General features: G+C 46.2%; 1 protein-coding gene across 1 annotated transcript in view; it reads right to left on the bottom strand.

Annotated features, from left to right (window-relative positions):
• The window catches only part of LOC144167413 (uncharacterized), a 34,378-nt gene extending 22,113 nt beyond the window's left edge, over nucleotides 1–12,265 (bottom strand). Inside the window, exons 1-2 of the mRNA XM_077696683.1 lie at nucleotides 12,101–12,265; nucleotides 7,866–7,966 (exon numbers count right to left, since the gene is read on the bottom strand). Of these exons, the coding sequence (XP_077552809.1) occupies nucleotides 7,866–7,966; nucleotides 12,101–12,203 (204 nt within the window). The 5' untranslated portion in view covers nucleotides 12,204–12,265. The remainder of the gene's footprint in view (nucleotides 1–7,865; nucleotides 7,967–12,100) is intronic.
• Nucleotides 12,266–12,526: the final 261 nt, after the last annotated feature.

Here is a 12,526-nt window from a genome sequence, read left to right as displayed (position 1 = left end):
CATATCGTGATGCGCGCAAACAAGCCTAGAACGAAAGCCACTTTCGTGATAAGCTACCGACAGTTGTCACCAAATTGACCAGACAGGCACAAATGCACAGTTTTGCTATACCAGTAGTTTGATCATTATGATTTGTATGTGTAATTATGTTATTCTTTGCACAAAATAGACTGCCAGTGAGCTCCCTCGTGTCCTGTAGTTTTGCGTCCAGAGCACAATAGGGGCCCGGCTTTTAACCGCCTCACCTGGTCGGGATCAAACATGGGTTTCTTAATGTCTATCCCATTGCACCACAAACGCTTTTGAAATAAAAAAATTGGCAAATCGCACGTGCTGTTTTCGAAAACAAGAATAAGCTTTAGACGCGATAGAGTATTCCAACTTCTTCATCCATCCAACAAATCTCACCGATGCACCATTGCCCAGCTACACATGAAAGGCCCTGCGGTATTTCTTAAGCCTCATCAGTAGTTCCAATCATCCAGTTTTCTCTTTACGGTGTGTGGGGTCACTTATCTCTTTGCTAATATTCGTTTGTTTCCTCAGATATGCCACATACCCCTTGATATATAATATTATGGTGCAGTACGTAGCTCATTTGAAATCCACTCCGCGAAGCAATTACTCCTTCGGGTTGGCCGCAATATCACCATCGACAAAAATTGATACAAGATGTGGACTTCCAAAGGTTTGGAATAAACAAAGCTGTGTGTCATCTTCATGGTTGCAGTCAGGTAAAAAATTTCTTCGTGCTAGTTACTTGAAGTTAACGCATTATTCGTTAGCTGGGACAGCAGATTCCTTCTTTTTGTGTTCTTTTTTTTCATTTTTTCCCTTTCACTCTTGAAGGTCAAGGCACTGCTACTGCCCTCGCAGAACTGGCGTCTCAAGATCGTGTGAAAATTGATAAAGCTCTGGAAGCTAAATGAGGGGCACCTGCCAAGTAGCTTGTTTACACCCTATATGGTCACTGAGTTAATTCCTTTACCGGATTACCCTCACTGTAGTTGCTACAGTGTGTGGGTAAAGCCAAATAAAGAATACAGGCATTTGACCATGAGCAGTCTGCGGCGGCGCAGTCCACCCCTAAAAAACCTCAGAAATAAAAATTATTACATACCACGTTGCATTTAAGTGTGCGTTACTTCCGAGGAAAATAAATATTCTTGAATAGCTCCTCTCCACTCGTGCTAACTCAACCCTTGCACACTTGGAGGACTGCCAGCACTATTTGAATGAACCAAGTTAACTCAATTTTTTATTATTTCCATAAAGTAGCCCGTTTTCTTTTCGGCATTGAAGCAAGCATTACGTCTCATCTGAAGGGGACACGCGAGTGGAAAAATTACCATGTTTTGGAAATATGGCGTTTTTTTTGTGTTCACTTGCATTACCATCTTTGGCTATCACGCTTTCATGGAGAAAAAAATGAAAACAAAATACGAAGGAGAACTTACAGAAAATCGTGTCTGAATGACTCGCTGTGAGCCTAGAAATCACGCAATTAAGCCGTAGTTCGGCCATCTTTGAGAGTTTTCGCTGCACGGCAGCCTAGTTGGCCACCATTTCAGGCACTTGAGAGAGGTAGACAAAGCCCTTTTCTCTCAATCAAACCGCTTGCCAGCTTGGTATCTCCGTGTAAAAAATAAACAAATATTTCTTCCCGCTTTTTTTGAGAGCTCCCACTGGGTATTTAAATCACGTGACGCGAAATCGGGACCGCCATTGGCTCTCTCCGCTTGTGAGCCCCCATCGCCTCCGTCGTCCCGTTCGCTACTTCACGCTATTTTTTCTGTTTCCTTATCGTGTGTTGTTCATCATGAACGGTGAGAAGCATGACTTTCATCGCCGGAAGTCCCGGACTTCACGCACCTACAAGGGAAAGCAGAGCGGCGTGGCATTGCGAAGATTACGGCCAACGCCGGCACGACCGGCACGGCGAGGCCAAACGGCGACGCGCGTTCAAGCGTTGCGAGCGCGGCTCAATCAGGCGAGGCTGGTTCTATCAGTGACGCTATCAGCTTTGTAAGCGCATGGGAGAAGTTTCAGCTTTCCAAGACGAAGAGACCGTCGGCAACGAAAGTGGTGCAAGCGCAGCTATGTCCGAAGTCGACTGTCTGAGTGACCTTGTTAGCGGTGCCGTGTGCGCGATGTGCGGGAAGTACGAACTCATCGCAGTTGAGGTCACAAAGAAGCAAAAGGGCCTCGCATCAGTACTGGAACACAATTGCAAAAACGTGGAGTGCCGTGCAGGAGTGGTTTCTTCTGTCTACTCGTCGCAGCGCGCTGCCGCCATCGGCCGCGGATTCCGCAACCCGGAACTCTGCAGGGGAAGTCCCCGTGATTGTTTTGCCATCAATGTGAAAGCGGTACTCGCTGCACGCGCGGTTGGCATCGGACACGATCAACTGTGCAGATTTTGTGCAATTCTTGGTCTACCAAAACCACTGCACCAATAGACGTTCCACAACATCGCCAAGAAAGATGCCGCGGCCACAAAAACGTCTCTGAGAACCATGCTGAAGCAAGGAAAGTAATACCCCTGTCACACGGGAAACCTAATGTCATTCAAACTGAATGAATGACATTAGCTGTAAATGACATTCGGCTCGGCCATGCGGGTCTACACGGCAGAACAAATGTCATTTGATTGTGATAACGGTGACGATTAGCGAGCTCGCAAAACCACAAAATAATATTTCAAGTGCATCTAGAATATTTTCACGCGTACTGTTTTTTTAAAAAACGTAACAAAGAAATATATTTTTTTAAATAAAAACAAAAAACCACCGATTTAGGTGACATCCGTAGACATCACAAGCTGAGACAAGTCTGCAAAAAATCCGGATTAGGGTAGCGCGCTCATTGGGGACGAGATTTTCTTTTTTGTTAGTACTTGTTTGTATTTCTTTATTTGAACAACAATACAAAGAAGAAAATATAAGTTTACTGACAGTTTTTAGAAACAGTATTCTTTGATTTGTTACTGAATTTTTCTCTCTAAGATGCGCTACTGCTGTCGAGGCTACTCATTTGGCCACTAACTGAGGTCCGGGACCTCAGTTAGCCGCTAAATGTCATTCGCCTCAAATGTCATTCGGTATTCTCGTGTAGCACTGAACTAATGACATTTAGAGCGAATGACATTTGCTGTAAATGTCATCAGATCTGCCGTGTGACAGGGGTATAAGTGCGTTGCAAACTGGTCACACTGCCGTCAGTGCGGTGGTTGATGCTACTTGGCAGAAACGAGGACACGAAAGCCACAACTGTGTTAGCACTGCCATTTCTCTCGACACTGGTCTCTGCCTGGATTTTGAGGTGCTGTCAAACTACTGTCAAGATTGTAGCGACCCCCAAAAGCTTGATTAGCAAGAGGAGGAAGTGTGGCAAGCCTCTCATGCCCCTGTGTGTGAAAAAAAATGTCGAATACTCATCCATGGAGACAGAAGCAGCACTGCGCATCTGGCACAAGACGGTATCGTACAACCTGCAGTTCACTGTAGTGGAGACGGCCACTGCTCTCACGGTGTTGTGGTTCTACAGGGGCTACACTAGCTTTGAGCAAGTTCTCCAAGTACTGTAAATCTTCCCTCCAGAAGAACTGGTTAGACTAAGCAGTGCAAGTGACCAGCGGAGGATCAGGCCGATGTCTGCCAGGCTGACTGCTGAGGCTAGGTCTCATCGCTACAGCCTGGTGAAGCGGGCCTGTACCGAGGACTCCACCCGCAAGAACCGTGAGGGTGAAACGTATGGAGGAGGAGCGGTCTAGTTTTAATACCTCAGTGCGAAGATGTCAGACTATGTCCCCACCAAGTTTCATATTGTTTGAGCAAGAATTTGTGAATCTGCCAAAAAAATACACTTTCAATTGTTTTTTTTAAGTTTGTTGTTTTCGTCCGTTTTTTAAGATTGTGCACACTTATTTTCCCACTTAAAGTTGTTGTATCACAATGAAATTTCGCACAGATGTTCATTATAACACGTAGATTGCAGAAATTGTGTTCACTAAGCAATTTGTGTCCTTAGATATTTCTTACGGTCATAAAACAAAAATACACAGAAAATAAACACTACCAGTCTTTTTTTTCGTGGTGAGGAAAATTATTATGAGGCTTTTTCACGTAGATTTGTGCACTCTGCAGTTCATAAGGAACCACCTAGGCTATTTGAACTGTTTCAGAAAAGAGTTTTACTATAAAAAATGTGTGCACAAAAAAGCCCCTTTTCTGCAAATCATGCTGCGGAACCTTTTATCCGGAGCAGCTATTCCAACTCTTATTGCACATATGACCACAGGAGCTCAATCTTTACAAGCTGTGAAAATGTCAGCCTGCTAACTTCATTATTAAAAAATATTACGCGCACCTCCCCTCGCGGGAACCCTGGTGTGATGCGACGCTGAGGGAGGTTCAAGCGCACGCGGACAGCAACCGTCTACCGAAAGGCCGCCGGAGAGCGGCACACCGGTTATATGCACAGCGCGCCCGAAAGAGAGAAGACCGCGGAGAGAGAGGGTACTGCACATGCGCAGCAACGCGCGCAGCGCCGGCCACTGGCGGAGTGAGAGCGCGCTGGGCCGCACACCCGCAGATGTTGAGACAGAGTGTTCGCTCTCACCTGGGCACGCGCCGGCGCCAGTGCATCTGCCGCGGCTATGACGCAACACAATCCAACACAATCCACTTTAATCCAATCCAATCCAAATACAATCCAATCCAATGCAATCTGATTCAATCCAATCCAAGCCAAGCTAAGCCAAGCAAATCCAATCGAATACAATCCAATGCCCCTCGCGAGAGAGTGTTCGCTATCGGAGAAGAAAGGGGGTGAGCGGAGGAGAGTGCGGACGCCGACGACGACGACGGATGCACGCAGGAAGGACAGGGCCGCCGACAAGAGATGCTCTCAGCGTCGGATCTAAAAAATGAGCCCCATCTTCCCGAAGGGAACGCTGAGTAGATGCGGAGCATCTCGGGGTTCCGTTGTGTTTCCGTTGTGTTGGTAGAGCTTCATCGGAAGAACGGAGTGAAGTGGAGTCAACCGCAGCTGCGCGCTAGCGCGCTTGAAAGTAAATCGGCCTTGAAAGTAATCGGCCTTGAAATCGGCCTTGAAACCTTGAAAGTAAATCGGCTAGCGCCCGAGCATTCGCGCCGACGAAGCTCAGGGTCTGCCGCTCGCTTCAAGCGTTTGCGCTCAGCGTCGCGTGCCGTTCACTGCGCAGCTTTGTCTTAAGCGGACGTAGCGTTGCTGTTAGTTTGTGGGGTGGTGCTGACGCTTGCTTGCGCCAAACCACTAACTGACGGGACTGTTGCTTCCATCACACTTCATCGGAAGAACGGAGTGAAGTCAACCGCAGCAAGCGCTGAACTGAACGCGCGCAGCGCGCTACCCGATTTACATTCAAGGTTGAAGGAGATCAGACGAGAGGAGGAGAGATGCGCAACCACCGAGCATGCGCCGCAAAAGCAGAAGCGAGAACGCCGGAGAAGCGAAAGCGAGGTGCACGCAGCTGGTACGAGAGAAGAAGTGGCGGGAGTATGGCGCAGCTGTAGGAGAGAGGGAAGGAGGAGAGTTGAGCATGCGCAGTGTGAGTGCGGACTCCGAAGCGGGATATGGTCAGACTATAAGATGCTCCGCATCTAAAAGTTGTTTCGAGGAGCATGTCGGCACCAATGTTTAATCGCTGCTACCGCATCAGACTACAACTAAACTCTAGGAAGAAGTGGTCAATGTAACAGGTCACTGGCAAACGCCCCAAGCAAAGCTGTTTCTTGCTCAGTCAATTCTCCCAGGGTGTTTAAGCTTTGCACTGGTGCGCAACGTGCATAGGTCAGGGCTTGCCTTACCTGTCGGGTAGTGGTAAGATTACCTGATAAGGTAGGGCTAGGCATACAAACTGTTTTTTTTGCTATAGCAATGTGGGAATGCGTGCGGTGATTCTTATGTCTGGCTCATTTATGCAGCACGTAGAAATACTGAAAGTTTACTATACTTAGACGAAACACATAAATGAAACTGACTCATTCTTTTACATAATAGGGCAACACAACTACGCAATAACGACATATTCATTTAAAATCATTCAAAGTGACCAGAAGGCATCAAAATTACAATGGTGATATCAGAGAAACGGAAGGCCGGTATCACAACGGTGAGTAAAAAAATATTGGAGCAGCATTGTAAAACTAACTCACACAGTGGCACACGGTGTACGAAACTTACTCAAGTCGTTACTAATGCAATGTGACATGAAAGGCTGTTCAAATTCTGGCCGATTGTCGTCTATATTGCCGTTAGTGATATGCGACCGGCAATCCTTCCTGCAGATACTATGAAAATTGGAGAGCTGAACGCATATAGCTGGAAAATACGGCGTTTTCGTTTTGCGCTTTCATCCGAAATTCAGCCTGTGCAAGAGCGACCGATCCACAACATAACTGATTCACTCCGACAGCATGAAATAATGCGCACAATCTAAATATCTGCCCAGATTAAGAAAGCAGGCGTAGCGCTTATAGCCACAGGCAGGTGCTCCGCATCTAAGCGCGCCAAGCGCCGTGAATGCAAGCGGAAAGGCAACCAAGAATAAACCGAAAGTGTTCTTGTTGCCTTGTCCCTTCCGATATATATTTTTCTGTTTGCGCTGTTACTAGGTTATTACTTATGAGGCTACGTCAAAGCTCTATCACAGCCCGAGGCGTAGTAGTAAAAATTTTACGACTTACCTTCATCAGTGAATAACAGCCATTGCAAGGATCTTGCACTTCTCTGAGAACCATGGCAGGTACGAGCACTGCCCTGCTAAGATTTTTGGCCCCCCAGAGAGGCAGCTCTTTATGAGCGAAATGCGACACGGTTCCTCGGTCATCCCCGACGTTACCACGAACATAGCGACGATCTCGGCGTTTTCATCGATACGATATTTGACCTCGATGAAGGTATGGTCGTCGGCAGAAATAATGCGTTCTTCCTCGCAAAAATAAAGGACTCTACGCTGCAAGTTAGGAATTTAAATACTGCAGCCAAGCGAAAGTGCGACGGGGAAGCTGTTTTTCGATGTAATTTTTATTGTTTTTACTAGTGCTGACAAGCCGCGTCGCGTAACTCAGAGGTGCGAGTACCTTACGAAAAGAAACACGTGGGTATGTAATACAGTCTTCAGCTGCAAAAAAAGTTGTAGGTTGACGTCTCTTTGACCACATAAGTACCGCAGCTCTATAAATGTAAACAAATTCGCACACTAACAAACTTGATAGATTCATGGGAACTGGAGTTCCGACATTTTGTGAAACAATTCGAGCCAAAAGTACGGCAATATTGTTTTTCCAAAGTACACCGGTGGCTCCAGTGGCAAGCGACTGCGATAACACTACCAAAACCGCAACCACGCCGCTCGCAATTGCAAACAAAAGCCTTGACGGGAGCTTTATCGAGCGGTGAAATATCACAAAGCTGGAATCAGCTCGCTAGAAAGCTTTTAGCATGTACACAAACTTCAAGTGCTGATGTGTTGGGCTGCTCGCCCGAGAAAATCTCCAACACATAGAACACGTAATTTTAAAGGAAAAACGTATGTCCAAAAAACAAAAACAAGCCGTCAACTGATGTCGGCCGTTTTGACGCCTTTTCTGCTTTTCGATCTTCAACTATCGCCGTCAGCACTGCCAAAGCCTTCCTTTGTTGTTGCGTACATTAGGGGTGCGCATTCTGGAGTGTTGAACAACTTTCCGATACGATACTGCACTGGTGACAACTCCCCGTTACTTATGTCACACTCGCGAACGGTGCGTATTTTCACAGTAGTAAATTGTTTATTCGGAAGCGTGTGCTTTGGTAACCATGTCACACATTCGGTGCCTTACCAATATAATTCCTGGTTTCACGTTCAGGTTAACCAGCTCCGATTTGCAAGCGAAGAACGTGTCTACTGCCATTTTCCCAGCTTTTGCCTTTTCCACGGGGTCTGAAAAGTAACCAAAGAACGGGACATCAGGCTCTGCTTTGGATAGCACTGTATGAGCATCACTGTTTCTTAAAACCATTTTTCTCGCTGAGTTTAATCGGGTTCGTATTGCATGGACATCGCGTTTCTGTGAAAACATTTTTGTGCAATTTTCTGTGAATATAGATAACTGCGTGGGCATGGCAGTGGACGAGAACGTGCTGGGGATGGTCTGAATTTCGAATAGGTACTCATCGGGCTAGTAAAATAGGTTCGAGTGAATGAATGACAAAAATATTATGTTGGAAAAGCAAAAAGATTAAAAGGTACTGTATTTTAAGAAAAAACTCCAACCAAACTGGTCTTCCGCATACAAATTTCACCGTTTTAACAAGGACCCTGGTATTGATCGAAATATGTAACCATCCGTGCCCTCCTCTTCCTTCCTTGCATGGGGGGCAGGTGGTACATGGCAAGAAAAATGTGTGCAGAACTTCACCATGATGAAAGCACAAGAGCAGACCACAAAATTCCTCGTGAGTGTAAAAAGGCGCGCATCGTCTAAACTTTGTTCCGGCTAAACTTCTTGCTCAGCGAAGTGCCCAGGAACAATGAAACATAAAACCTCTGCCATGGAAAGCCACAATTAAACCTGGAGTTTTAAAAGCTGACAATATCAGGTGTCATAAAAACACGGGTGTTTTCCCTGTTTTAGCACTGATAGCTAATAAACTGGGCATGTATATACAGGAAAGGCTCTGCCTCTTTCGTTACGTTTGCGTAGATATAACACGTGTTCAGCTCCAGAAAAAGTTGGAGCCTGATGTGTAACGCCATTTTACCATGAGAAAAAGATGGGAAATATTGGGAAAACGTTTCGCCTTTCAACTGCGGAAAGATTCCTCAGCGGAGAAACAAAAAACGAGAGGGTGCGTGGAAACTGTACCGCGGCCTTTTGCGGCACTGCCGACATTCTTAGGTAAACGTCCAACCCAAGAGCAGCCTCCGCCGGCTACGCCTGCAAACGTGCATGTCGCACGCCACCTTCACCCCTCCCGTGACTCCCGCGACCCCTTGAACGCTTTTTAGGATGCAGTGTGAAGCCGATGCAGGAAAGCGAAATAAAACTGAATTGCAATGCCTGCGACGGAGTGAGGAGGGTGGTAGATAGCGAAAGCATATGCACGCAGCCAATGTAGTGGCTAAAACGGGGAAATATTGGCTATTATATGGTTGGAGCGCGAATCTGGGTAGCCTCCGACTGCGAAGGAAGTGCGAGAAACGCCGTACAGCGGACTACTAAACCAGGATTGAGGACTCCATGAACAGGCCGAGATTGTGTTTGCATATAGCATGTTCTCCCGCACTCTGTAACATCCTCCAGGAAGTCTGCCATTATTTGTTCAGCACAGTTGGCCGACATTGTAGATCATCACTATTAAGAGCTTTAAAAAGCTGAGTTTACATATTCCTTCGCGTCCGGCAATCGTCACGCGAATTAAGAGCCGAGCAAAACTCACGGTAAACAAATGTACACGTTAAAACTGAATGACTACCGGAGTGAACGAATGGAGAATTTGGGGAATCGGATGGCATTATATCAACGTCTATACAATTTTTGTTGCAAATTACCTAGGCTGCCTAGAATCATCGAGTGCTAGATAAAATAAATTTAAAGTTCGCTGAATTCTGTTGCGCTGGCGAGCCGGTTAATCTGTGATGGAAAAGAACTGCCCTAGCTGCGCCGCTTTTTTGGCAAATTTTTGACGTGCAATTTGGGAATATCTGTGGTTTTTAGGATATAATACGCTTGTGCCAAGGTACATGCGGAACGTGAGACGCTTCACCGGCATGCGCAACTCGATAACAATCCTACCATCACAATTTCAGTTCTAAATCCACGTGGTGGCTGTAGTTCGATGTATTAAAAATATGACTGCACTTGGCATGTTGTTAAGCCCAACTTGAAGGTTACAAAACTAAAACCTGGAAAAAGAATTTTAACCATGAGGTGAGATGTTTATGTCTACGGTAATATACCGGTGCGCATTGAATAATTAATAAATGTGTTCACTCGTTCACTTCGACATTCCACAGAGGTTGAGTTTAAAGAACAGTAACGCGGTTGGTTCTATACCACACGCATGACAGCTGTTCACCACTGTTAAAAAGTGTTGCCTAGACCTGAACTACGGAGGAAGCTGAGAAAGGCTTTCATCACACGTGAGGCAAGTTTAGCACATGACCAGGGGCCAAGCACATCATGCAAAGTAAGACGTGATGTGGGTAGTTTGCCGAAAGTCACTGTGAAGGAGACTCAGGGTGTATCGTATCCTCTTCACACACATATGACATGGTGGACATCTTCTGGCCAGTGGCAGTGTTCGCACAAGGGTGAGCTGGTCTGCTGAAGCTTAACACGGAAAAGGTGTGTGTAGGCGACGTTCAGATGTATGCGGTGAACTACAGCTGTGTCGTGCTTGTTGACACCAGGCGGCAACTTGAAAGTACATTCTGGGTCAAGGGAGTAGAGCGGTGCATAGAGGCGTAATGGAGTTGCCCATATGGAAAGCTGTAGCTGCCTGGCAACACAATACGCCATTGCGGCCGCATCTTTCCTGGCCGCACTAGGAACCTCGCGATTGTAAGCCATGGACGCTGTAGCGTCTGCAGTTGAATTGCCTGATACACCGCAGTCAGCCGTAATCCACTGGAGTTCAACGAGGTGGTGAGCACAGACGGCTTGGTAGTGTAAAACCCGAATGTCCAAGTGTAGCTGTTGATTAGGAAAAAACCGAAGGTATTGAAGGGCCGCGCGGGAATCTGTAAAACTTGCCCATTGACTGGCTTGTTGGGTGGTGATGTATTGAAGAGCCGCACGCATCACGGTGAGCTCAGTCGCGGTAGATGATGTCCTGTGGCTACGTTTTTTGGTGATCGTGGTTTGCGATGCCGGAATATAAACAGCAATCGTTGAGGAACCTTCGGTGACTTAGCCATCAGTATATATGGGGTATGGCAGGCGTCTTTGCTCTGTATCAGTTCCAGAGTAAAAAACGTAAGAGCTGCAGCTGGAAAATCTGCTCTTCGCCTGATTCCTGGCATGATCGTGGGAATACGTATGGGTGGGAGCAACCATAGCGGGTACGAAGGCAGAGATGAGGCCTGGTATTGTTGGGGTAAGAGGTCTTCCAGATCTGGGGCATAGGTCTCAGCCAATGGGCGGTTTGGTTGTCTTGTCACAAAACGTAAACCCGCACGAAGCAGTCCCTGTTTACGTAGCGCCATCACCATCAAACGTCGACATTCAATGATAGTCCCGACTTTGGATGTCGTTTGAAAGAGTTCCTACATTCTGGGTATACATACGAAAGGCCGTTTACACTACTGAAACTGCTGCCATAGCCCTAAATGTTCGCTTTATTCGACGAAAAGGAACCCTGTATATATTTCAGAACAAGAATGACTACAAGAACGTTCTTTTCTCGGGGATACTCCTTGAATTAGTTTTTATAATAGCAAGCGATAAAATACACGTGAAATACGGAGTAAACGAGAAGCGACATAGAGAGAGATGCCTAATAAACGTATGACAGAGTGCCTTGCTCCACGCACAACATTAACAAGAGGACCCAAAAGAGGGCATATGAGCATTGGAATGCCGGTACATTAAATTGAATACAACAAAACCTCCTTCACATTCATCTTCGAAGGATAGAGAAAAAACGGGAAGAGCGTGACGAGTGTTGGGGACAAGAGAGGAAGGTGTTTCGTGCAGCTCGGAAGAAAACTGTCGCCTTTTTTCTATACTTGTAGTGAAACATATAGCTACGTTGCAAGTTTGGTTATTAGAGAGTGGAATATTTGTAAGCAAGGTTTTGCGTAAAAAGCACACTTTCAGTTACGGCGTTTGTGCTTCTTTTATATGGTCAATTTAAAATACCTACTTAAATTTGAAGGCGCTGTTGTACTTTTACATCCAAGCACGTCCTAATACAATATCTTTTGTCTGACTAACTACAATTTTCCCTCTATGACGATTTGCTATTAAATAGCGACAAGCTTCTGTGGTTCGAGCTGTGCGCAAATATGCGAAGAGAATAAACATGCGACGTAATCTTTGTGCTGCCACGCAGAAGGAAATTCAAAACTCACTCAACGGTTCGTAGCAATAATCTATTGGTGGCGTTTCGAAGGGAACTGGACGCTTTTCCACCCCGATAACGGTGGCGAAGGCAAACGTAAGTATCAGCCTCATGCCTGCCACGTTTTCGGTCTGCGCTCTTGGTGTGTGCAAGTTTCGCTTGGCACTTCACGAACCTCTTTGGATAGTCCCCACACATTTCGTACTTTGTAACGAGCCCGGTTAGTACGTTATTTGTTGCAGTGCTTTCACAGCTTTTCCTAAATTTTGTTTTTGCAGGAAGCCATCTCAGACCTGAATAAATCGATGAGTCGGGCGCAGCTGCTATTGAGCACACCTGAGTGTCCGGAAGCTCTCATTCCTCAGTTTTGCGACGCTTGAAAAGGACTAAATCCATTAGCCCACTGCTCATACTACCTAGAGGTTCCCCTTTCTGC

Source organism: Haemaphysalis longicornis, unplaced genomic scaffold (genome assembly GCF_048455015.1).
Source record: "Haemaphysalis longicornis isolate Haplotype H1 unplaced genomic scaffold, Haemaphysalis longicornis Haplotype H1 scaffold_2, whole genome shotgun sequence".
NCBI classification, from domain to species: domain Eukaryota; kingdom Metazoa; phylum Arthropoda; class Arachnida; order Ixodida; family Ixodidae; genus Haemaphysalis; species Haemaphysalis longicornis.
Note: the sequence above shows the minus strand (reverse complement) of the source record. Positions and strands in the feature narration are given on the sequence as shown.